Source organism: Falco cherrug, chromosome 9 (assembly GCF_023634085.1).
Source record: "Falco cherrug isolate bFalChe1 chromosome 9, bFalChe1.pri, whole genome shotgun sequence".
NCBI lineage: Eukaryota > Metazoa > Chordata > Aves > Falconiformes > Falconidae > Falco > Falco cherrug.
The window spans coordinates 4,947,943-4,972,225 of NC_073705.1; the positions used below are offsets into that span (position 1 = coordinate 4,947,943).

At 43.8% G+C, this 24,283-nt stretch overlaps 1 protein-coding gene across 1 annotated transcript in view; it reads right to left on the bottom strand.

Annotated features, from left to right (window-relative positions):
- Positions 1–571: 571 nt before the first annotated feature.
- The window catches only part of LMX1B (LIM homeobox transcription factor 1 beta), a 107,799-nt gene continuing 84,087 nt past the window's right edge, over positions 572–24,283 (bottom strand). The window contains exons 3-8 of the mRNA XM_055721455.1: positions 14,366–14,598; positions 10,526–10,704; positions 9,449–9,526; positions 8,982–9,048; positions 7,970–8,131; positions 572–6,220 (exon numbers count right to left, since the gene is read on the bottom strand). Coding sequence (XP_055577430.1) covers positions 6,063–6,220; positions 7,970–8,131; positions 8,982–9,048; positions 9,449–9,526; positions 10,526–10,704; positions 14,366–14,598 — 877 coding nt within the window. The 3' untranslated portion in view covers positions 572–6,062. The remainder of the gene's footprint in view (positions 6,221–7,969; positions 8,132–8,981; positions 9,049–9,448; positions 9,527–10,525; positions 10,705–14,365; positions 14,599–24,283) is intronic.

Consider the following 24,283-nt stretch of genomic DNA (forward strand, 5'->3'; position numbering starts at 1 on the left):
GGAGTAGCACACCCAGGCTTGTCATGACCCCAGGTATGCCCAAACCAAAATGCTGCTGGGCTTATTGCAGTTGACTAGTCATATCCATGTGCTTCAGAGTAAGCGTTGCTGGCACTGCCCCACACACATCTCTGTCTGACGGAGCTTGGTCTGAGCGGCTGGTCGGGTTGCATCATCTTTAATTCCTACAGACTTTTCCTGTCCTAAACTAGTCCATGCAAAAATGGCTGAGGGCCATGACATGTAAAAGGCTGTCCCCATCCCTGTAGAGGAGCTCTCAACCTGCCGAGGCCAGTGTGAAAGGAGACCCTGCCACTGCCCTTGCTGTGTCTCTCTGTGGCAGAAAGAAGGGCACCCACCGAGCAGCCTTAACTACTGTTCCACACCACGAAAAATATTAACTCAGTGCCCAGCAACCACAGTCCCCTGGTTTTGCTGCCTGAGAGAACAGCAGTGCCATCCCCAGTATGCAGAGAACGTGCTTTCAGTCTGCAAAAACAAAGGAAGAACTGCACACTGAAAGAAAATCCTGCTTTGTTTACAGGTTGCTTTTATTTACAAATATACTGAAGTGTAATCTCTCTCTTTTTTTTTCTTTTTCTGTTTTTGTTTTAGAGTGTGTGTGTGTGTGCACGTGCACGTATGTGCACATGGGAGGGAGCATAATGTATGAGAAACTCATGTATCTTAGCTGCCAGGCAATGGTGGCAGGAAAAAAAAATGCAGTGAAATGAAATTTTAAAACACTAATAAATAATTTAACAATGACAAGTAATTAAATTAAAAAAAAATATCCGATCTACATACATTATGGTGGTTTGTTATCAACAGAGGGAAAGGAGCAGAGAATCTACGCTGAAAGGCAGCTGGTTAAGTATGAGAGAGCATAGTCATATTTTTTACAAGTTAAATTGTAACAGACAGCTACAAAATACTACATTTCGATAACATAAATACAGAATATATAAATATACAAGTAATACAGCCATACACAGCTAAAAAATAGGGTGTTCACTTAAAAACAGAGTTCCCAATGCAAAGTATCTGGCAGTCCCTTCACAGTCACTGCTGCGCAGAAACGGGGTGTGCAGAACCACAGGGACCCGGGCTGCATCCTTGAGTAGGGCAAATAGTTGTCAGTTTATTCAGATAGGCCTCAAACAAGCAAGACCATACTTAAATCCCACCAAAGCCAAAGGACTTCAGGTACCTGCCGAGGGGTAAGCAAGTGCCCCAGTAACCCCCTAACCAGAGAGAACAGATGCCTGAAGCCCTGGCCACGCTGCTGTGGGTGCAGAAGCCGGCTGTCCCGTGCCACTGGCGCGAGGAGGGTGGGCTGGAGAGGGACCCATACATACTGGGAGTGTCTGTTCTTCAGAAATGCATGACGTGGTTTGGACATGGGATTGTGTAAAGCACTATCCTGAGCACTTGAGACTTTGGGTACTGTGGCTCCAGCTCCCATGGCTTTGATGTGCTTCAGTAGCCTCTCTGTCCTTTCACTGCTGTGACCAAGCTTCAGGCTTGTAAGAACCCTTCCCTTCCTCCTGGATTCTGCTGTTGATTTCTAGTGACTTTTGGGGACAACCAGAATTATTATGACACTGTTCAAAGAGGTGCTCTCACAAACCCCAGCTTGCAGCATCCCTAAGCAGCATCACAGAGCCTGGTTCCCCAGGGCACCTGGGTCAGTGGCTTGGGATATACTTCTGATCCTTAAGGAAACTGGAAGGGAGTCCTGAGCACAGTAGGAAGAGGTAAGTGGGTTCACATCATCCCTGGAAGGTTTGCTGGCATGAAGGACCTTCCCCATGCCATGATGGCAGAGTGAGGTGGCTGAGTTGCTGCTGACAGAGCAGCAATGACCCTTCAAAGGACCTGGTAATTCTCATCCAACTTCTGCAGGGTGGGCCTGAAAAATCCACTCAGCAGCCATCGTGAGACTAACATGAGTCACATCTCAGGCACGGTTAGCAGCAACTGAGCCAAGTGATCTGGATGTTTTTGATGACAGAGTTTAAAGAAGAAAAGGAGATAAAAATGCCTAGGATGGTGTTTCAGTCTTAGTGATTGCAACGACCACACTTTACTTACAGCAACATAATTGTTGTCCGTGTTGTGACTGTGAAAAATATTTACCACTAGCCCCTCAATGCTTATGACACAGGGTTTAATCCGTAGTGCTGTGGTAAACGGGGGGCTGAGAACGACAGTGCACGGTACGAATTGTCCCCTCGACAGTCAGCCATGCAATGGAAACATGCTGCTGCCCAGCTGAGAGCCTGGCAGTGGGATCAAGGACCACACTGCTCCGTAACCATTTCTGAGTGCCCTACGTGCCCCCATTATGGATCTGGTAACCGCACAATAAAGACTTCTGAGGAAGCTGGCACTTAGCATATTCATTCTGATCTCACAATCATCTTTTTTAAACATTATTGAGCAAACACTGAAACCTAATCAATCGTCTTTTACTTAACTGCATCTTATCACCACTTCAGTTTAACATATATTTCTTTCTTAGCCAAAAAAACCATGATTGAAACACCATGAAGAGCTCACTTGATGCATTTATATTAGTGAGGGGTTAATTTCCTAGGGAAAATGATCACTGTAAGGTGCATGTAATAAACTGCTGTCATGACCTCTAGCCTTCAAGCTCCCATATGTGCAATCATTGTTTGTGGTTTCCGTGGAAGTGCCAGACGCTAAGAATTTTTGGCAAGAGTTTATCAATTTGACTCAGTGTAAGATATTACTGGGATATGGCCCATTAAACATTTTACTTTCACCTGATCGGTGACATTCCCTTGACAATAGGAGAGTAAAGCAGAAATCAAAAAGGTCAGAGGTTGCTATATAATCCTTTACTGCAGGTCCCAGGTTAAACCCACAATGATCACACTCCAGTAGGGCAATTCATTCCACAAAAAAAAGTGACATTTATTTTGCTTTAATGAACTTTGGCCTTTGCCAGATATAATGGGTCCACTGGAAATCATTGGCTATGCATTCCTTCCCTTGACCAGCAGCAACCCACAGTGGCATGGGAAACGTTACACATGCCAGAGGGCTTGGCTGTGTCGTGCACGTGGCACCAGAGATGGTGGAATATGGGGGAACAAACAGCTAAGGCATCATCATACAACACACCAAGGAGAGAGGAGATGGTATGTACAAGCAGCGAAAGGAAAAAAAAGAAAAAATAACGGTGGCAAACAGTCATCAAAAAATCAGCAAAAGATTATGGTTACTTCAGCTATAAAATGGGACATCTGGTTCTTTCCTTGGAAATGGATTGGTTTTTTCAACATCCAGCTCAGAAGCAGAGGTAGAGTTGGGACAAGGCAGTTCTCCAAACTGTACGTCACATTATGGTTCCCTTAGAAATCCCTGTAAACACTAAAAATGCCATTTTGATCCTGCCAGTAATGAGGGATGAAGCAAGGTCGTGCCTATGTGTAGAGTCTATAAACTCGGTATGTCTGAGATGGTGAAGATACTTTTCTATGACTCTAAAGTAAAGGAAAACTTGATGAATCTGTTGAGATCAGTGGTGACAAATGTTTATAATGTGCCATATGAAATCTGCTTGCCTTCTGCCCTGCAAGCAGTGAGGATCACCTGAGTTCTTTATAGATGGTTGCTATCGTGTAGAGAAAGGAAATTGTTATTTATTTTGATACACAAGGAAAGGGAAAAATAATTGAAGGGGGCGAGTAAGAAAAAATTCTTCCAATTTTAAAACATATCCAGAGGTTCACAACCTTCAACTGAAAATCCACATCCCTGTCAGAAAGCGAGAGAATGGTTGCTAGCAAAAGCATATGGGTGCGACAGACCTGTCTCCCTGGGCATGGCAGCTGCAGTTTGGGCTGTCACGGTGGAGGGAGAAGATGGAAACCTGCAGGGAGGGGAGCGATTGCCCTGGCATCGGTCCCTTTGCTCGCCAAGGGCTGTGTGTGTGGCAGACAGTGGGTCTGCCACCCTGCAGCAGGAGGAAGGATTTGCCTTGGGTCTGCACTTTGCTGTCTGCACTGCACACACATAGTCTTCGCCCCTGGTGCTTTCCTCAACTCCACAGAGTGAAAATGCACGCACTTATCTTGCAGATAAAAACTGCTTTCTCAAGAAACCTCTAACAAGCTTGGTCCATGATTTCACACTGGGAGGAATGTGACTGTAATTTTTCCCTTGGACCTATCATCTGACTCTTGCCATCCACCCCTCTGGGACACAAGGAGGACTTTCCCCATCAGCGAAGGGGTGGGTGGCTGTCCGGGGGCTCCCCAGCAGGACCCCCGCTCTGCTGAGGTGAGGCTGCTCTCTCCTCAGGGGCCCTGCTCTGGCTTCTCCACCCAGGACAGGAGTCCCAGAGCATCCCACGCTCCCGCAGAAGGTGCCGAGCCCCACGGGAGACTCTGCAGCACTGGCCTGGTACCAGTCCTCAGCCTGGAGGAGTTGGATTAATCAACACTTTGGATTTGTTTTCGGCTATTATGGTCAATATATTAAAAGGTATTTATTTGAGAAAGTGCCTATCCTGCCAATCTTTCCCCATGAGCTCTATTTTGAACACACCCTATAATTACTGATATTACCCTGGCAAATTTTCCCCATGAAGTTTTCTCCACTGAAAGCCATGACCGTACTTGTCTGCCTCTCCACATTATAATTATCACCAGGCAATATTTATAACTATACTATTATTATTTATGATACTTTATGCCCTACGAAAACCTATATGACACATGCTCAAACTTCAGCATCTGAGACATTCAGACTTCAGCTGGGACATTCCCTTCAATTTGTGTACTTGCTCTTCTTATGTGTGCACTAATAGGTTCATTTTAGAGTATTTCTTGTAAATACAGGAGTCCTGTCAGTGCAAAACCTGCAGGACTTGGGTTAGACTCCAGCTCAACATACCTAAACCTCCCATTGTGTCTCTTTCATACTTTTTTTCCCCGGGTCAGTGCACATTTCAGGACTTCTGATGGTTCAGGCTAGAATTCTGTATCATAGATTCTTGCTGAAGCAAGATAATTAACTAAAGGAGTGCTTAATTATTCCAGATGGACAATGGAGCATAGCACATTTATGCCTCGTGCAAAACATAAACAGACCAGAATGAACTACACATGTTTGCCAATCATGGTCTAGACTTGAAATTTGGCACTGCAGTACTTACAAACAAATGTAATTGTTTTATTCTCACACTTCAAAAAAAAAAGAATTAAATAAAACTCTGCCTTGTAAGCACCTTTAGTTTTAATTATTTAAGATCAATACTAACCTAAATGCCTCTGTCCCTAACATGCATCTCCTCTCCAGGGTCATAGACCTTTCTTATTACGAAATCACTGGCTTTCTCCACAAATATTACTGTTAACCAGTTTCCTCAGTATCATATGCATAAGGGCTATAAACTAATGAGCAGATCTAGGTTATGTAGAAAAAGTGTAGAAAGAAACAAATGTTGAACGTCACATTTACATTAACTTCTCACAGTTCAAATGGCAATTTATCCACAACATAGTATGAATCATGCAGTAAGAAAAGGGAGGAATCTCCAGTTTCTTTGATTTATTTGTCATATGGTCGACTGATGTCAGTATCAGTGGCTTTAAAAAAAAAAAAAAAGTTTAAACATCCAAAAGAAAGGAAGAGAGAAAGGAGGAAAAGGTCTAGCTTTCCGCAAAATCCATTTCCTTTACAACCATGAGCTCAAACCAAACCAAACCAAAGGCTGCTGACGAGCAGGGTCTTCTGTTCCTTCCGTGCTTGTCTCGTGGTCTGGTGCAAGCTGGGAATCAAGGGTATGGGACTGGTGGATGTGTTTTGTTTACATATATATATGTATGTATGTAGGTAGGCATTAATATATATATACATACATACACATATATGCACACAGATACAGTCTTCCTAAAAATGCTCTTTGCAGTCCAGAGGCAGCAGGAGTCACTGTGAAGGAAGAGCTGGGCAACATATGGCTGTAGAGTCTGCACTGGAAAAAGTCACTGGCTAAATATACGCCGGCTGTTTGTTTTCTTTTATTTTCATGAGGCGAAATACGAGCTCTGCATAGAGTACAGCCTGTCAATGGGGTTTCCTACTCTAGCCTGCATGGAGTTAACTTCAGAAGAGGCAAGAAAACAGTCGCTCAAGCTAGTTAAAGAGGTATCACTGTCGATATCATGAAAAATGGAGTCGTTTCCTGCAAATGAAACGTATACGTTAAGCTGGATTCTGTGCAGCCAGAGGAGGACATAGTACACACGGATGCCTACGTGTTGCACACTGCAGCAAAAGGGAACCCTCCTGGGTTTGGTTTTACATGTTAACATAATTTCACTCTAAGGGTCCAACCTACACTAAGAGGAAGGCTAGCAACATATCTGCAGAGTTCAGCTGGCAGCAGTGCCACTCAGATCTGCCAGGATTTAATTTCTACATCAGTCAGCGGCACAGGAAAAAAAAAAAAAAGAGTCTGGGCTGATGACAGGAGCAAACGGTGCCAGGGAGGAACAGGCCCCCGGCTCTCTGTGAGCTGGGATCCGGCAGCAGTGGGGGCACCAGGGCTGCTGAGGAAGGTGGGACCAGACATGGGGTGCCCGCAACAGGGAGAAACTGTCTGAGCACCATAACCAGCAGTGGTCTTCATTTACTCACAAGGTAAGAGAATGCAACCAGACCCAGGAGGAGACCCAGCCCACCTGGCCTCAAGTGAGCTATAGTTGTATACATGCTTTCATTTCAGAAAACTCCACTCTTTTGGGGCTGGTTTGGAACAGCACCTTTTATTTCCCTTAGCAACTAAGATTTCAGCTTACTTCAACTCTTAAGGTACCAGAAAGTGCTCAAGTCCTGTGAGCACTAAGAAAGCGTTAGTCTGGCTCTTTTTCCTCATGTACTCATCTGAAATGGCTTTGAGCTACCTCCTGCACTCACTTCGGAGCACAGAACCTGCCTCTCGAGGACATTTGCTTAGAAAGCCAAGGAAATTGTTAGCAACAAAATCACAAGCCATCTAATGCTCACTGGGCCTTCAGATGTCCTCAGCTCCTTACAGGATTTACCAAATTGCCTAGTGTGTACTGTGGACTTGTCTCAGTGGGAAAAGTAATCACATGGACCCAAAGCAGATTCCTTGTTGGCCTGTGCATGCTGTGCTTGTGAAGTGATATGCACATGGACCTCTACAATGAAGTAGAAGCAAGTCTGGTTCTGGTCAGCAGAAACGAGTCTGATGTAACAGGCCCTTGTGGGCTACAGCAAGGCCAATAATCACAGTCTGAGAAATCCTCTTAAATTTTATTTAAATGCCACACTGCAATTGTCCAGAATCAACTATTAGGCATTTAATGCTTGTGATGCATTTGGTGTACCTATCCACTTGATGGTGTGTGGTCAGGGAATCATGAAAGCAAACCATCATCTTGATTTTGGGCAAAGAATAAAATTATGCAGGAGAAATGTCCTGTGGTGACACATTTCTTAGTAGCTCAAGAACTGTTCTTTAACAAATCCATGCATCCAATCTAAGGGATCTTAGAGGGGTGCTTATTCATTTTGAAATTAATAGATTACTTCTTTATTGAAGGCACTTTTTCCCCCCCAAAGCTTCTAAGAAAAAGGAAAAATTTCTGAGGGAGCTAGAATTTGGTACTGTTTATTTTTCAGTGTCTTGAATAGTGGTTTAAAAAAGCGGAGCTGGAGAGGTGATGTTGCTTGGTTTGTCATTTATCAGAATTACACTGTGAAATAGTTCTGAAGGGTGTCGAGAGCCCAGGATGAGCTCTCTTCTACCCCCTTATGTGTACATGAAAATAAACACACAAAACTGGCTGGTACAAATCCCAGAAAAAAGGAATTACAAAAGCAAGTAACTCTACTGAACCTGTGGTGTGTGAACCAGCATACGAACCCTGCTATTTCTGATGCGGCAGAATGATGCATGCCTTACCATAAGGGTTCATGTGGTCGCCTGGCATTTGTGGAGGGGTAAGACCCTGCTGAAATGGGTCTGTGCCATAACTGCTTTGATCCATTGCTACAATCTGCTGCTGTGGTGGTGCAAGTGGTGTGTAAGATGTCATCATCCCTTCCATTCGGTTGGACATTACTTCTGCAAAGCAAACAGGAGGGCACAGTCACTGCTGAGGAACAAAGAGGCAGCAGAGAATAACACCAGCGGCAACACTGAACCCAAGGGCAGAGTGAACACAGCTGGGTGTGTCCTGTCATTCAAAGGAGCCTTCCAAATTTTGTTGAAAGTACAACCCTGAGCGGTGAGTTGAAAGACTTGTAGTTTCTGAATATATCATTTCTGGAGCTCCTGGGTCCTGGAGCGTACCCTCCCGAAGTCTGTCCTGTGCGTGACATAGACCTTATACTCTCTAACTTATGTTGGTACCAGTTTTTCTGGTTCTGTGTAAAGAGGAGGATCTGAGGCTGCAAAGCTTTGGGACACGGAGAACCTCAAAAGCATCCACGGAGCAGCAGGGCCAGCCCTGCTCCTGCCCCGGGGTCCGGCCAGCTGCTAGGGCACAGGAGGGGCTCCCTGTGCTGTGCTGCAGCAGCAATGCTGACACCCTTGCAAGCAGCCTGCAGATGCCCAGCTGAACACGGTCCCCCTTCCTTCAGGAGAAAAAAAAGCCAGAAGATCTACCTGGAGTGAGCCTCCTGGAGATCTCCTCCACTGAAAGCACCTCTGTACTGCACATTTCTTGTAGAAAGGAGGTAACAGCTTCTGTGTAAGCACTGCCAGGGTCTGGCCCCGTGGGACAGCTCTGGGATAACCTGGGGTGGGCACTCAGACACAGCACCTCTGTGTGTTTCTACTGATGATGGCACATTATCCACAGACTTGGTGCATGCCCTGCATGGCTGTTCTTAAGACATGATGTGGGAATGGCACTTCAAGAAACCTTGCAGATTCTTTTCCACTTGCTTTGCCTTCATCACAAATCCCCTACCTTGCCCTAGTCGTTGCGAGTTTTGTTGCTCCTGCTGCTGCTGATGCCTTCGTGCTAGTTTTTTCATCTGAATAAAAGAGGAAGAACAGAACAATCTCATGGCTCTGAATGCAACCATTTTGTTGCCTTACAAAACTCTCTGCAAACATCAAATTGATCAATACGAACCATTTATATTCATGCACACACCACTGTGGGTTCAGTTTCATTTCTAAGCTTTAACATTTCAGTTTCCAGTTCATGTCTGCATGCAACATTTACTCCCAGCCTCATGTCACTTTGAGCGCATGAACTTTATGTCTGTGTTTGAAAGTTGCCTTTCTTGTATGGATGTAGACAGCAGTGCATGCAAAATATGTACAGTTCAGTCCTTGGGATCTCTGGGGCATGTACTACATCTGCGGTGGGGGAATCTGTGCTGGAGGACAATTTGCATTTTACTTTTGAGAACTTGACAAACAACCTACCTTTGCTCTTTGGTTTTGAAACCAGACCTGGACAACTCGCACACTGAGTCCTGTTTCAGCTGCTAGTGTTTCTCTGACCTACAGGAGGAAAAGTTTAATGATGTGATTTTTTATATTTTTTAAAAAACTAATCAATTATGTTAAGAGAAATATGCCTGTATTTACAATGGTAACTGCCTGTACAGAATTACATTTAAAAATTCCTCGTATTTTTGCTTGTTCAAGTTCTGTCCTTCATGTCACTATGTTTTGTGAGTACTGAACAAATAGCTGTGTAAAAAGACGCAGAGTCATTTCGTGATTTTTATTTTACCCATAAAACAGTTCTGTGCAAAAAGATACAAATTTGGCTGTGAATATTTTTCATATTGTTGAGGTACAATGTCATACTTTAGAAGGGCAAAAAGACACATTGCACTGTCCCAAAAGACATACTTTGTACGTCAGCAGGAAAATGTCACTTCTTGTAAAAATGACAGCTTTCAGGATGCAACTCCATTTTTTCCCAATCAAACTTAGGGAAACAGTTACCTTGGTTGCTTTTTGCAAAGATTTCATTTTCACCAGCTTTGTCAGCGAAGCACACGTTATACATTTCCCTACATGCTATAAACAAGATCCATAGCAGGGTTAGGTTTCATAAAAAGGCAAGACTGGAAGGACAAGTAGTGGGACCAAAGCTGAGCAGCCATCTCACTGGATAGTGACTCCCTCTGCGGTGGGAAGGAGGAGGGCGAAAGTCACTTGTTTACCCGGGCTCTGATAGTCAAGGCCTATTTCATGTCATACAAGAACCAGGTATTGTTCAGCAGGAATCAGTCACGGAGCTGCTCTGCATACTGCGGGTGAATATCTAGAAATAACAGTGAGGAGGTTGGTCCTCAGCTGCTGATGGCTGCAGGCGGAGACAGTATTTGGGTGAGCATCGCCATATGCTGGCCTGGGCTTGGTATTCACCCCAAGGCACCTGCTGCTGTCCTGGGAAGTGGCAGGGGGCTGTCTGGAGCTGTGGCCTGACCTTGTCACCCCCGCAGCCTGGCATCAGAGCTGACTTCAGGTCCCTAGCAAAGCACATACCTTCCTACAGGGCTTGGAAGACACTTCAAAGGATGCTTTGAATGCTCGTCTCTGCTGCGTAGTAAGTATTGTCCTTGGTCGTTTAGGTCGTCTTGGATCCTTCCCATCATCACTTCCTTTTCCTTGGGTTACTTGTCCTTTGGTGGGCTTAACATCTCCATCTTCATCATCACTTTTAACTGGTGAAAAATAAACAGGATATAAAATTGTGCTTGTTCCACCAAAGTAACAGGGTGTTTGAGAACTGCTCTTCAGCTGCCAAACTAGTCAACAGGTTCAGCTATTATCCCTGTTTATTTGAACACGTAAAGCAACTGCGGGCAGGAAGAGACTATCTCAGATTTGTGTGCACTGTCTACATCAAATGCCACAAAAGCATAAAAATATGTTTTTTAATTGAGGGCATGGGACTGATCAGTCCATGAAGCCCAATGCTTCAATATTTCTAGGAATCAGGCACAGAGACTTTGCGCCCTTCTGGCATTGCTTGGTCCCCTGCATGCTCCCCTGCTGCAACCACACCAACTGATACATACCTTTCCCAGAGCCACATCCTCTCCTGAAGCATTAGTTGCAGACCTGTACTGCTGCCCGCACGGCTATAGCAGCAAAACAGTGTAAATGCAAGTGTCACATAAATATCTCAAAATCTGTTTAGCTAAATATAGTGTAGATTCCAGTTATTGTTCTGAGTATTTTGAAGCTCTAGAGATGATATCAAATGTAATCTTTGCCATCTCATTTCTGTATTGCACAGAAAATATCAGCATTCTTTCTATGTGTTACAATGTGTCTATATGTGCATGCACAAATTTCTTTCTTGGTAAATACATAAAAGTATATATGTGCTTGTGTAGACCAAATAGACTATTTCTATTTTCTATAGTTAAATCCTGAATATTTGTACAATCAGGTGCTATTACCAGTGTTACTATATCGTACTGGGAAATCTCAATTGCAGTGGCAAAGGCTGAAGAGTAAGCACAAATTTTGTTGGGAAAAACAAAACTTTGCAACTCAGCATATTTTATTTCAACAGACTACTGATTTTTCTTCCAGAAAACATTAATACACTATTATAAGGACTTCAACATGAAGAAACACACTTCAGTTTTTATGTACTCAAAGATTACGTTTGGGGAATTAACAAATTAGACTTTAATTCATTTTAGGGTCTGATTATTATGCACCTAGCAATCTAATCACCTTTTACTTTAATAAGCATCTTTGGCCTGATGATTAAAGAGAAGTTCAGTCATTTTAATAACCATGACATTATTAACTTTCCAGCATGCCATTTCTAAGGAAAGGTTTGTGAGGATTAATATTGCTCATTGGAGAGTTACTTTTGTGTCCAGTGGATAAACAATTGATTGGAGAAGGACACACTCTGTGCCAGGCCTATGTGAAAGCATTTGCCCTCACCCAGGCATCTGGGAGATCTGTGTTGTCGATGTATTTGACAATGGGAGACAAAACATCCCATTTAATTTGTCAGCTTGTTTTTCAGGTTTGGGTTTGGCTAACAGAGAATAAGGAGGAAGAAAAAGCATCTCCAGGAGTAAGAAACTATCTCTTGTGCTAAGAGAAAATGGAACTGAAACCAAGGTTGTTTTGTGCCACTGTGGCAGCTTACTGCTGATTACAAAATAGAAAATTTGGTCCTGCAGGACAGCCTACCCCTGCCCAAAGCACATCTCCAGCACAGGCGCTGGCAAACAGCAGCCACCAGTGCCTGTGCGGCAAGCGAGGAAGGCAGGGGAGGAGGATGCCTGTGCCCATCGCTGTGGCATGGGAACAGCCCTGCACACAGCTCTTCAGAGGGAGTTTGTCTGGACACAGGCAGGCAGGCAGCAGGATGCTGAAGCTGGTGATGAGAATGACATGCCGAAGGGCAAGTGGGAAACCCGTGTGCCCTGGGCAAATTCGCAAAGAGCCCAAAGCCTGTGACACAAGATTTACAGAGCAGAGCACTCAAGGTCCTGCAAATACAGTATGGCAATAAATAACATGCCGCTCAAAAAGAGCCCCCGGTCCCACCTGTCCTGTCGAGCCAGCAGTGACCTTTGTCTTGCAGCATTCCTGACATGAAAATATAGATTTCAGCAATGTGGAGAATATGGCTCTCAGATCAGAGATTAAGGTTAATTACTGCTCCTAGATAAACCGGAATAATGCATTTTCCCATAAACCAGAGGCAGACATTCATGTCATTTGTACACTTAATGGAATGGTAATTGTTGATCTTTCTTAGACATTTTCTTGGGAAACCAGCATGCAATTACGATGGCTGGCAGCAGTTTGTGTACACACTGTCTCTAGTCTTGGGATGAGCCAGGGCACATGGGCAGCAGGAGGTTTTCAGTCTCCTTGAGTGTATATGGCACAGGAAGGAGGCACTCCATCTCTCCTGGAACTGCCTGTGAGCCTGAAAGCCAATCCTCGCTGTAACCAACGCTAGATCCCCTGGGTTTTGAACTGGAGCACCCAAATGCAGTGTATGAACTGTTTGTCCAGTGCAGCACCGTGTTCCCAGCCCTGGACCAACAGCAAGTGCATTTTACTTACTCTCTTCTAAAACCTTCCCTAGGAAATGTGTGGAGGACAGGAAGCATTTGTCTCCCCACCACCATGAAGATTTCAGGGAAGACACCCACCAGCTGCTATCAAGGGTGAGAGCTCCACTGTCTTCTTTAGGAGAAGGCAAAAGCTCTGGCCACAGTATGGTGACCCTCTGCCTTAACTCCCAGGCCAAGCGATGCAGACTCTTGCAATCACACTGTTCAAACCCCAGGTCCCTCTGAAGAGAGAATTCACACCGCAGATTAGTAGCAGTGCATTTTAGTAAAATATCGAGCCTGTTGTCCCTGGATCCTAAACAGTTTGCAATCATCAGGAACAGCACAGGACCTGAAGGGCACCCCTGAAGATCTGCAGTGGGTGAACTCTGCATGCCTCACTTCTGTACCATAGGTAGCACACAAGCCACAGTGCAGCTGTCACATAGATGATCTCCTAGGTTGACACCAGAATGGGGCTCAGACACAAAACAGCAGGTAGGCAACAGATATGATCAGAAACTAGAGCCTTAGTAGCACCCAAGAGACATACTGCCAGGGAGAAGTCGGGAAGGAAGTCAGGAGAGCCAAGCATTGTAGCTGGCTTGAAAGCACCCAGAGTCAGACTCCTCATTTAAGTTATTGCTTTTTATCTTTCTTTTTTTGTGAGCCCCCTTGCCTGCCTTAATTGCAGTGGATAGACAGGCAGCCCTGCCGAGCGGGCAGCTGCCCTGGCTCCCTGCACTGCAGATGCTATTGCTGCAGCACAAACCCACTACTCTGTTACTTTCAGATTCTCCTCAGAACTTCTGTGTTGTATTTGTAGCTCTTCTTAACATTACCATTTGTGACTGGCAGAGAGAATACTCTTGAAAATCATATTACTACTATGCCCATTTTCCTAGCTCGGTGCTGAAAGTGTATGTGCAGAGCATCCACTGAAGATTTATTAAGTGGATGGAAAATGCCTATGGAAAACAGCACACTTTGAAGGAGGCCGCAGATAACTGAAGACACTCTGATGCATATTTTATGATCTTATGGGAAAATACTTTGATTCAAACAAAAAACTTTTGTCATTTACTAAGCTGCAAGTTAAGAAAGGGAGTAAAGTTAGGGAGGGCAGACATAAGTAGGGATTTTTTTAGCTGTGCCTGCTAATTTGCATGAGTGGCATGTGCATATAGATAAAATGGATGTGAAAGTGTATATACTTTTCTATAAGAAGACTCTACAAACCCTTGCAGCTTTTCCAGTTGGAGCAGGTGTGGGAAAAGCTCACCTGAGTCTGAGTCGTCTGGGCTGACCGAGCTCAACAAGTCTTTCTCTTTTTCATAGTCACTTTTGCAGAGCAACTGCCCTTCCTTAAGAACAAATTCATCCCCTTTCCTCAGCTGTCGTTCACAAACGCAGCAGCAGAAGCAGCTTAAGTGGTAAACACACTCCAGGGCTCTCATCACAAATTCTGTTGGGGCGATCTTTTCCATGCAGCCACTGCACTTAGCAGCAAACAGCCTGTAAGAGAGAGAGGCAGTAAAGTCAAAAGGAATGTCAGATCACACACTGCATGAATTTAAATACAGCAAATTCTTTAACTACAGATCAGCTTGTCTCATGCTTTTGCACACTGCGAGACTTGCATCCTTAGTGTTGGAAACATCCCAGGCATGCAATTTATTCAAATCTCAATCCCTTTGGTCTAGAGATTCCCAAATCACCTTTGCTGGATAAAAAAAGGCTAAGGTTTGTCCTTATCTCACTGTTTTGTTCCTCTTCAAAATGAGAAACAAAAAGGAGCTCTTGGAGTTTGGATAACTTGTTCAAAACCAAATTTATTTTAATTCACCTTTTAGAGGAAGGGCCAATTCATGCTTGGTTTTATACAGGCTCTCTGGTTCAGCACTTAAACCCTATTCTGAATAGATCTCATCACTTTCCATTTTTGGTATTGTCTCTGAGGAGTCTGATAAACGAACACAGAAACAAGCATGAAAACTTAGTGCTATTGCTGAGGAGAAGACGATGCACACACACGCAATCGCACACATGCAATTGATAAAGAGAGGAGTGAAACAACACGGCTTTTCTTTGGATGTTGAGTTATTCCAGAACAACCTGTCTCTGAAGGGAGTACTGTGCATTTTAAATGGTGTGAAACATCCTTTGGCAGAGATAGGCAGTGATACAATCTGCTAAATTACCACTATAATCATGGGTTCTAGAATACACACTGTATTCCAGACTAGTTCTTATTAAACCTTTATGAACCCCCTCTTTCATCCATCATTAATTTTCTAAGATAAAGTTAGAATGATTTAGATTAATTTTATTTTGCTTTTCTAATGGCGACTGGGAATCTCCCTAAGTGAGCTTTTAGGAAGAGGGCTGCTTCAAATAAAGATAAATAACTAAGTTAGGTCCCTGTATCACACAGTGGGCTTGGCGATTTGAAATTCAGTGTCTTTTATGGCAATACATCAAATAGCAAGGTGCATTAAGATTTACATTTCGGCAACGAAATTAACACAACTGCACCCATGTATTCACAGGAAAAAAAGGAGATTCTGCCTTTTGGGATGGGGTACGCTGATTATTTTTTTTCACCCTCAAAATTACCACCTTTTATAAAAAAGGCAATTATCTTCAATTTTAGAAGGCGCAGGCTGTGGTAGTTACTGATTCCTCCAAAGCCTCCATTTTGTCTGAGCTGAGAAGTACAGCAAAATGGCAGTCACTTGCTCCTCAGCAAAATGATGGAGTCACAGAATGGGCAGGAGGGAAAAGAAAATGTAAATACAGCATCCAAAGAAAGGCTGACTGCCCAAGAACTTGTGGGCTTTCCCCATCTGTACCTTTCGATCTAATAAAAGAGATCTACACTATTAACCCTGCTGGCTCGGTGTGTACCTTTGCACAAGGTCCCAGCGGTGCATCGTATAAGCCACGCAAGGTGGAGTGGTTCTTTTTGGGGTACATAATGAATTAGTCCTATTAAAGGGAAACTGATGCCACACAAGACCCTCAGGCACTGCTAGTGAACTTGGCCATCTGACTTCATACAGTCAGTTGGGTTTATCTGCAAGGTTTTTCTTACCATGCTGTAGCTAGCAAATTCCTAAGCAGGAAATATTTTTATCTATACAGAATAAGGGTTAAAACACAAAGGGGAAAAAAAAAAGCAAACAGATTTTAAGCACTTAAAAAAGTTGTTTCTATTTAGCTGCTTAAACGTATTTGACTCAGTTTAATTAAGCTGGTATCTTTTGTCTGAAGACTGTTGTTATGATGGAGCACACTTAAAGACTCCGAAGATAGCAAATCTGTGCGAAGGCATCCGGCTCCCCTAACTGGCACCGGCCCATGTGCACCACGGCGGCGGTTAACCCGTGTGCGCCTCAGCCAGACTCAGTCGCTAGCGATGCGGAGGGCCGGGACGGACCCGACGCGCGGTGCCAGCCCCAGGGGCGGCGGGTCGCCCGGCCCGACCGGGGGGAGCGACGGCCGCTCCCGCGCCGGCAGCCCCCGCGTCTCGCATCAGCGCTGCTGGGCCGAGAAATACTGAAAAAGAGTAACTTCGGAACGTGACACGGCCCGCCTGAAAGCCTGGCAACGCCGCGGCGATAACGGCAATCAAGCCCCGGCGCTGCGGCCGCGCTGCTGGCCAAAGCAGCGCCGAGCGATGGGCGCGCTTGGCCTGGAGGCTGCTCCGGAGGGGCCGCGGCGGGGCGCCGGCCCCCAGCCCCGCGCAGGCAGCATCCCGGCCCGGCCGGCGGGGGCTGCGGGGCTGCCTGCCCCCGGCAGAGCACACCCGTCCCGCCGCACCCCGCCGGCAGCGCCGCGGAACGGGCCGGGGGGCAGCGGGCAGGGCAGCCCCCGCGGAGGCGGCTGGCGCCGGGGGGCCGCTGCCCGCCAGAAGCGGGCCCGACGCTGCGGTGAGGGGCGCAACCCCGCAGGTATGGCCGGGACTGCCCGTCTCTGCCAGGCAAACCACACGATGTGCCGCCGTCAGTGAGCGTGCACGCCCCAGTGCAGTACGGTTTACACGTAATTTGAAGTAGGAAAGCAAATTCCGCCCCACCCCCCCCCCGGCCCTGTTTCTTCTAGCCGGGACGTAAAAGCAACCCGCTTTCTTCCCGGCCCCGTGCTGCGGCGTGTGTCGTTCACCTGGGTAGCACCTTCGCCTCGTACTGCCTTACTGAGCGTTTGAGTTCTTCTTCAAAATAAATGAGGGTTAACACATAAATAGAAAATATTTTGTGTTATTTATTGCCAATTCACCACTGCCAGAAAGACGGTGCTTTCACAGCAGTGTTTCTTTCCAAAAGCAGCCTTTTAGTTATAACAAATTACAATTGTCGTCAATGTAGCATTAACCCATTCAAATTAACATTAAATTGGCCTGACAATACTGCATGGACTTTGTATCTTTAATTTGTCCGTTGTCAACATAACAAATTTCCACGCTCTGCACTTGGGCACTCTCTGCATTATAACACGCACTTACTCAAATACACCCCCACCCACCCCACCCATACTGTTGGATTTAATTCTGAGATTATAAAATCATTATTAAATCTATCTTATAAAGTGTTTATAGGTATTTTTTCAGCTTCCAGAGAGTAACCCAAGGTTATGCACTTCTTTTGCACAAGGCAATCTCACAACAGGAAACTAATCTTGACAAATGACCAGACTTTGATATCTGTGATCTAAACCACTGCTCATTAGACCGTTCATTTTATAAACGAACGGTAATAAACCTGTTGAGAAGTGTGGGATAGCAGGAATACTTTACAGATCACCCCTTTACAGGTTTCAATCAAAGCCATAAATTTGAAGGGGAGCATGCAGATATTCTGTGCTGAGACAAAGGCTCTGTCCCACACCAACCACATTTGAAGCAATATTTCTTTTTCTTTCTATACATTTTACAAATAATTTGCATAACTCTGACTTTTTACCCCCATGGCTGATTATCTCCAGCTCTCTTAAGTTAATGTCAAACCTCAAAATCCTTGGACTTGTTAAAGTATGTGGAGAGTAGAAATCAAATGCCTTTATTAGAAGCCCCAGGAAATCTCCGACTCCTAAGCACAACGAAAACATTCCAAAGAAAATTGTTCAAAGAGGACAAAGGAGAAAAGCAGAACAAGAAAACCTTGTTTTGAATCAGTGATTGCAAGAGTTTTATAAATAAATTCTGTTGCCTGGACAATTCTGAAAGACAACTCAATAGGTTTAGGAGTTTTTAAGTGTGTTTGCCTCTATGCCTGAAACACTTGGGGGATTCAGCTGAGCTAAAGCTTGGAACAATGGCCTATCTGTCCATCTGAGTATTTGTAATAAATGCTGTGAAGCAATTTTACAGTACTATATCATCAAGAAATCTTCACCAGCTAAAACTGGGTGAACTGAAATTAATTTTGCATATATATTAGGGGCAATGAAAACGCTGAGACATGTGGTCCTGTCCTTAAACGGTAGATGAAAATGTTCACCAGCGGAAGAGGCCATAAAGATTTTATTTGTTAGGATATCCCTGTGAAGTCAGGCTGAATCAGTAATCCTTAGAAACAACCACAGTTACATGATCCATTGTGCCTTCCTGCATGGGCACAACCATCTGGTGTTTAATACGTTCTACTGATTTATTATCTCTTGCGTAGTTATCTTGCAGTAAGTTTGACCCTGCTACACTCCTGAGAATCACGGTTCTGCTGTTTACTCTTCTGATGTCCTGACAACCCACCCTTTACCTTTCTCTTGCTCACCCAGGTCCTTCATTTCCTCCTGTCTGTGGGCAAATAGATTTTAATTGTTTTATTATAACTAATTTAATCTGTGCTGAGAGATCTCCATGTGCAGTGCAAAATTTGCTGTTCATATTAAGTGTGGTTCAAGAGGTTTGTTATACAGGACAGAGGTATAAAAATAGACTAATTCAGTCAGGTTGTTTATTTACTGGACTTTTGCCATGAAGCAGTAAATAGGAAGTTATTAAGCCATGTTTGATGTATGCAAGAGGACAGATGCTGCTGTCTACCTATCAGAGATGTTAAATCATTTTCCTTTCTGCGTTACTCTGACTTTATGCGTTGCAAGAAACCACAGCAGATACCTGGCTTTTCTTTATTTAATAAATATGCAAAGATGGTGGTCACAAGCTTTTGAAAATATTGCAGCTATAGTCTCTAGCTCTGATGCTTTTCTTCCTGATAACAGCCTGTATATGACATCCCTATTGTGCCTCTATAGCCAACTGGGAGTTTGCTTCGCACTCGTATAGTAAGAAATATGTTAGAGCTGAAGTAAAATATATTATGCTTTTCACACAACTGAGTTTTATTAAGAGAAGAAATTAGAATACTAATGAATGTCATCTGTTACTTGTTCTTTGAGAGGAATTTTGATACTTCTGTCTTCTTTAGATTACATAGAATGGGGAAAACACTATGCACGGGTTTTCCGGCACAGGACTTGAATGTTTTTGTAGCATCTTACAGCTCATGGGTGCTTATAAAAAAGAAAAAAACTGTTGCTTGGTTACACTGAATTCTGAACATTCAAAACATCTCAAATCCATTAAAGCAAAACAGAACTATTATAATTTTATGATTTTTTTAAAAAAGAAACCCTAAAAAAGAAACAATCCATTTTAATCCATTTTAAATATTTTCCCTGCAGAAAAAATAGTCACATAGTTTATTAAAGCCAATTTCATAGCTGAAACTTCAGTAAAAGAAAGCTAATTCCCTTTCACTGAGTAGCAATAAAACATGCGCAAAAATTAAAAGTCTCTAGGAAAAAAAAAGTAATATTTAGAGAGAAACTAAAACAAAGAAACCTTTTTCTTCTTCAGGGAGAACCGAAGAAAATATTTATTAACCCTCTATCCACAGGTGCTGCAGTAAGAGGTGGAAGCTTGCGTTTAAAACCATGTTTCACAATGTGCATTTGGATTTACAGATTAAAACGTAGCATATCGGGGTGCTGAGGTACTTTTTGTTCCTGTGAACATTTTACCTGTATTTTCATGAGAAGTGCTGTACTGCTTTGCAAAGGCAACCTAATGGATAGAATAATGATAGAGATCACGTGTTATCCCATGCTAAGCGAAATCTTGCTCTGAAGCTGGTGGGAGATTGGCCATGGACATCGTCAGTGCCACAAGCTCATGTCCACCAAAGATGAACCCACCAGACATGGGCCCAGGCAGCATCACAGGGTGGCCACACCCTGATGGGCTTGTGTCACAACCATCTCCACAAAAACATTACCCTTTGATTTCCTTCCTGCTGGAATAAGAGCAAAAAGATGCACTTGCCTCGACAGGAGCTGGATTTCATTCATTTTTAGACTCAGCTTCCCATTAGCAGTGGGGACAGTGGCACTGCGCCTCCCTCCGTGCCACGTGGCAGTCCCAGCCAGAGCACACCACTGGCCTCTACAACAGAAATTACTATCCCCAAGAAGTCTCTTGCCCTGTGTTAATTTTCTCTCTTTGCATAGTTTCAGCAAAGGAAGAGAGTCATCTGTGGATTGCAACTTGCCGTCCCCTCCCAAGCAGAGCTCAGGACCCTGCAGCCACTCCACTGGCGAGGGACGTCCTTGCACAGCAGCCATTCCCAGCTCCCTCCCAACACGCTGAGACAGGTCTCAGCTGCCACCCACTCTGAAGGATGGGTCTTTGGCAGGGGAAGGGATGGGGGCAGCAAAATGGTGACAGGTGATGCTCGGCACCTTCCCAAGAGCTCCTCAGGCCACTCGGTTTGAGGCTTGCCAGCTGCCGGAACGCAACTCCAGCTCCTGCATCTCCACCTCCCTTCTGCAGGCAGCCCCAGCGTTCGCTGACCACACCAAAGCTCAGGCACCGGCGGTTCTGGGGTTGGAACCATGATGCTGGGACAAATGGAAAAGAGCCAATGAATGGATTCACTAAAATGCATAGGCGCACAGAATTCAAAGCTGCCATCCTAATGTAACTTGCTCAAGCTGGGCCAGAATGACCTAAAAAGTTACATCTTCCTTAACTACAAAGTAAAACATAAAATGTAAAGTGCAGAGGAGTTTCTCGCTTCAAGCAGAATGTGACAGAATGGATTCTTCTCTTTGCTTAATTTTCATCCCTTAATTGACCACTTTGTTCAACTGTCTTCCATCACTGCCACACAGTTCTATTTTATAGCATTTTTCCTTACAACACTTTGATGGAAAAATTTATGAAGAATCGAATTATTGCTGTTAGAAGGGAATTAAAACAATTTTTCATTTACAAAGTCACTGATATTGCTCTACTGTGCTCCACCTTTGGGAATCCAATTGCTCTTCTCAGCTACTCCCATTCCTCTTTATAGCACGGCAATTGCACTGTACAGATTATGGCTGCAATTTTCTCCTAATCTGTTCTGTAGAATAGAAACTGTTATAAAAGTTAAGGGCACCAATTGAATTGATGTAGCCAGGGCTGCAATTAAGAAGCCTAATGGATTAACAAAATATGATTATTTTGTTAGAATTATATATTTAGGCAGTGCAAACATTTAGGAAATAACATTATTTGTGTCTAAGAGTTTAAAAAAGGCGAAACTGGCTTCTGCTGTTGTGCTTTTTGTACAGCTTCAAATTATCCTGAAGTGCTGTAAAAGCATAGTATGTGCTGGGGAGTCTGTACTTCTGCTGCAACTCTGCTGAGCTAGGTCACTGCTGAAAACCAACGGGTTTTTTGCTTTTCTTCCTTTGGAGTTTTATTCAGTTATTTACACATATTAAACTAAATCCACCTTTATTTCCTACCTGTACAACCTCCCTGATTTTCAGCTGCCTGTGGAGGAGGCCTTATTCCACAGCCCAAGACTGCAAGGACTGCCTGGCTCCAGCGCGAGGAATATTCACTAGTCTGATGAGGCATCTTATCCTTCTTGTTCACTAAATGGCATACTGAATTTACAGTTGCCTTTGAATTTACATCACCAACAACACAGGGAAATTCTTCTAATATAATTTTTATATGAAAATTCACCCTAAAGGCCCTATAAGCAGGGAAATTGTACTGTTGGTGATTCACTGCCCTGGCCTTCACTTTTACAGAAAAAAAAATAATTGTGTGTCAAAGCAATTCAAATGTAATTTCTAAGTTATTTCTTGGCTGGCAAGAATGACTTAGGGAAAGAATTTACACAGGGCCTTTCCTCTCAACTAAGAACATTAAGAAGAAGAAACGTTATTTGCCAGTATAAAACAAAATAACTTCCTGGTGACTGCTGCACTGATGCTGTAGGAGAGCTTGTGCCCAAACCCATCAGCACAGCCAATTTAGCAACTGATTTGCAAGGGAAAGATACCTTAGTCCTGTGGTGTTAATGTCTTTACAGTGGGGGGTCTATTGCCAGCTTCTCCAAACTCATCAACACAATCTATTATTAATACCCAGAAAGGCTTTATAGTATCTTTATAGCACAAGGCAATGAAAGCTCTGTGGTGTAATCTGTTATCTATATTGCAAAAACATGTGAAATAAAACAAAACATAGACACTTCATAAACAAAATGTTTCATCTGTTACATCTCTCTGCCTCTCCTATATATAAAGCAGTAGGGTGCAGGAAAGGCATTCAGAGAGATTTGCTGTTAGATGTGGGACTGGCTTCTTTTTAAATTTTATGTGTAATGTGATAAACTTTAGACTGAATGAAAATTTCTGCTTCTTCCACTACAGTGAAAACATTGGGATTTTTGCAAAATTTGTCTGCATTTGACTTGTAGAGCAAAGGGTCTTAGGACCAAAATACAGCACCTAAAAATTCTAAAGGTAAGCTCTTCATGACAGAGCGATGAGCTGGCCAACACAAGGTAGGGATGCAGTGGCAGCAGGGTAAGGAGGGAGGTGCGATCTCTGCTCCCGCAGCGCCTGAGCACGGTGTCCAGGCAGGGGCAGGACCAGGTATTTGTGTCGGGGGCATTGCCATGGAAAGGGCTGAAGAATTTGTCTCCAGTAAGCAGCCGCAAAACTGGCATCTTCCTGGAGGCAGTTATTTCTTTGGGAAGCATTCAAGAACAGAATTTGAGCAGAGTTGGATCTTTTCTTCTGTTATTCAACTACATGTCAATATTTTATACGAAAACCTCAAAATTATCCTCCACTTAGTCCCTAGGAAGAGACACAATTAGAAATATAATTTAACAGCAAATAAGTAAACACACAGTTTCAAACCCAAGAAGATTTTGTTTTGAATAAACAGATTGTGGCAAAGATGAAACTGAGAAGGGGGTATGGAGAAAGTTTTGTATACTTGGTGCATGTAGGTTTGCAATACAGTAAGAACCAAAAAAGCCCTCAGCACAGGCCTGTGTCTTATTTCCCAGATGCCCTTTTATTTTCTTTGCCTGTTGAAAATAAATTGTTCTTTTGTAGTGTTTCTCTTCAGTTCAACTGTCAGCTATTATTTTTCTATTTCCTTTTTTTGTCACTTTGCATTATTTTTGGTGCTGTAATTCCCATTTGTTCCCACTCCTATCTTCCTGTCTCCCATTGTTCCATTTTTTAATCCCCAGTTTTACTCTTCTTCGGCTCTTTTTTGGCCCTTTCTCAGTAGGGTTTGAGAGAATACCCAGGCGTGACTCCCTGCTATAGCAACCACACCTCCCCAGGAAAGCCACAACAATCTCTTCGGGAGGAGGAAAGTCTTTCACAAGCTGGCAGCAAAAGCAAATCCTTCTTCAAGGAACAAGAAGGATTAGCAGAGAGCAGTGGGCTGCAGACTTAACCCTACCCCTCATTTCTTTAGAGCACCAGTCACTCAGAACCCTGCTGTGATGTACAATTAAACAGAACCCAAAAAAATCCTGAATGACACAAGAGCCGGATTGTGTAAAGGTTTAATTCCACTTTAATACCTTTCCAAGTTCAGAACTCAAAGATAGCAATTTAACCCAAGAATCCCCATCTGAGCATGAAAAGTTGCTGCTTGTCTTACAAAAAGTCCCCACTATATTCTGCTCTAAATCATGCTCTATTAGTCTGACCTTTAATGGATGAAAAATTCCTACCCCCCCCCCCCCCCCCAAAAATCTCACATATTTTCTCTTTACTGTCCTTCTTTCACAAACTTTATTCTTCTGATGAGACAGAAGAGTCTTACCAGAGGCACAGAGCTTTGGGAGAAACTCTGTAAACAGGACCACTGAAAAAGGAAAAGGAACAC